The sequence below is a fragment of the Quercus lobata genome, chromosome 2 (assembly GCF_001633185.2).
Source record: "Quercus lobata isolate SW786 chromosome 2, ValleyOak3.0 Primary Assembly, whole genome shotgun sequence".
In the NCBI taxonomy this organism is placed as follows: Eukaryota; Viridiplantae; Streptophyta; class Magnoliopsida; order Fagales; family Fagaceae; genus Quercus; species Quercus lobata.
The window spans coordinates 61,616,088-61,617,814 of NC_044905.1; the positions used below are offsets into that span (position 1 = coordinate 61,616,088).

The following is a 1,727-nucleotide window of genomic DNA, read 5'->3' on the forward strand; positions in this document are numbered from 1 at the left end:
CGGGAATCTTATCCATTCTTAATCATTTGGACAAGGACGAGCCGTCCTGGGTAGTCTCGTCCGTCCTTAATGAAAGATGGACGAGTTCACTGGATTAAACTACTAAGTGCCAAATTCTCCATTAACCACTATGGAACGAGCCGTCCAACTGAGGTAACTTCCATAGTGGTTATGAAAGTTACCCCCAATTCTCTGGACTCATCGACATTAAGAACGGTTATTAAACAGATAACCGTTCCACACATACTATATAAGGATTCTTCGATGAGAAGGTAATGGATTCAGACATTTTTATTCAAGAAATTACTTCCTTCTTACATAGAATTCCAAGTTCACTAACTTCACCATCGGAGGACTTTTGACCGGTCCCCACTGGTCTCCTCTGATTCTTTCTTGTTTACAGGATACAACCCAAAGATCATCAACGTTCGAGACTTATCAACCTACAGATATCCAACAAACTATCAGATATCTTACATAACATGCTTTAATAAGGAGGCACTTTCGACTGACGAAATTGATGACAAGATACTCGTGCCGCATTCACCAATGGGCTACAGAAGAATAAGTTTCTGTTTTCTTTATACAAAAACGACCCAAGGACTATGTCGGATGTACTCTATAGGGCTACTAAGTACTTGAACGCGGAAGACGCACTATTGGCTCGCAAATAGAAGCCTAAGAAGAGAGAAGGACAGGAGGAAACATGATAGGACAGTGGGTGAAAGATAGCAAGGACAGGAGATAGAAGGGAAGATAGACGCTCTAAGCCTCCCATTGAAAGATTCGAAAGCTTCATCTCGTTGAACACCCTGATTGGTCAAGTCCTGATGCAGATCAAGGACGAAGGGGCCCTGATATTCCTTGACAAGTTGAAGGGAGACCCTAGTAAGAGGTCTAGAGACAAGTACTGTTGTTTCCACCGCGACCACGATCGTGATACATTAGACTACTATGACTTAAAGCAGCAAATAGAAGCTCTTATCAGGCAAAGGAAGTTGCAAATGTTTATTGGTAAGGAAAGGACGGACCAACCCCAAGGACAACCTGCCCAGAGAGAAAACGAGCATCTTGGACCCCCAGTAGGAGACATAAGGATGATCGTAGGGGGAACCATAGCATCCGACTTGTCCAAGAAGGCATGCAAAGCCTACCTACGGATGGTTCAGAACGTCCAGTTGATGAGTTTCGTCTCGAAGATGGCATGGATCAACAACCCTGTCATTGGGTTCACAGAGGAAGATGCCAAGCGTCTCCACCACCCACACAACGATGCGCTCGTGGTTAGTATACGGGTGGGGGATTACAACACCCATCGAGTCCTTATGGATAATGGGAGCTCTGCTGACATCCTTTACTACCCAACGTTTCAGTAGATAAAGATTGATAGAGAACGACTGATTCCAGTTAACACGTTATTTGGCATTTGACACACTTGATGGTAATATTCTAAAGTGATGTGTTATATGTTATAAAGTTGGTTTTTTAGATGCTAAATGCTAAAAATTTTAGGAGTTTTGATGGGAATGCTCTAAGCATATAAATCCAACAATGGTCTTACTTTTCTTTTCTTTTGTGTGTGTGTGTGAGAGAGAGAGAGAGAGAGAGAAGGAACAATTGTCTTACTTGTGGCCGTGGGTATCTCAAAAGAGAAGATATGGCTTTTTACGGTATTAACATTTTTTAAGTCTTTGATACATTTCGTTAGGTGTCTTAATTTTTAATTT

At 42.0% G+C, this 1,727-nt stretch overlaps 1 protein-coding gene across 1 annotated transcript; it reads left to right on the forward strand.

The window, feature by feature from the left end:
- The first annotated feature begins 830 nt into the window (after nucleotides 1-830).
- On the forward strand, nucleotides 831-1,376 carry LOC115967966. The gene has a single exon (XM_031087147.1). The coding sequence runs from the start codon at nucleotides 831-833 to the stop codon at nucleotides 1,374-1,376; it is 546 nt and encodes a 181-aa protein (XP_030943007.1).
- The last annotated feature ends 351 nt before the right edge of the window (nucleotides 1,377-1,727 follow it).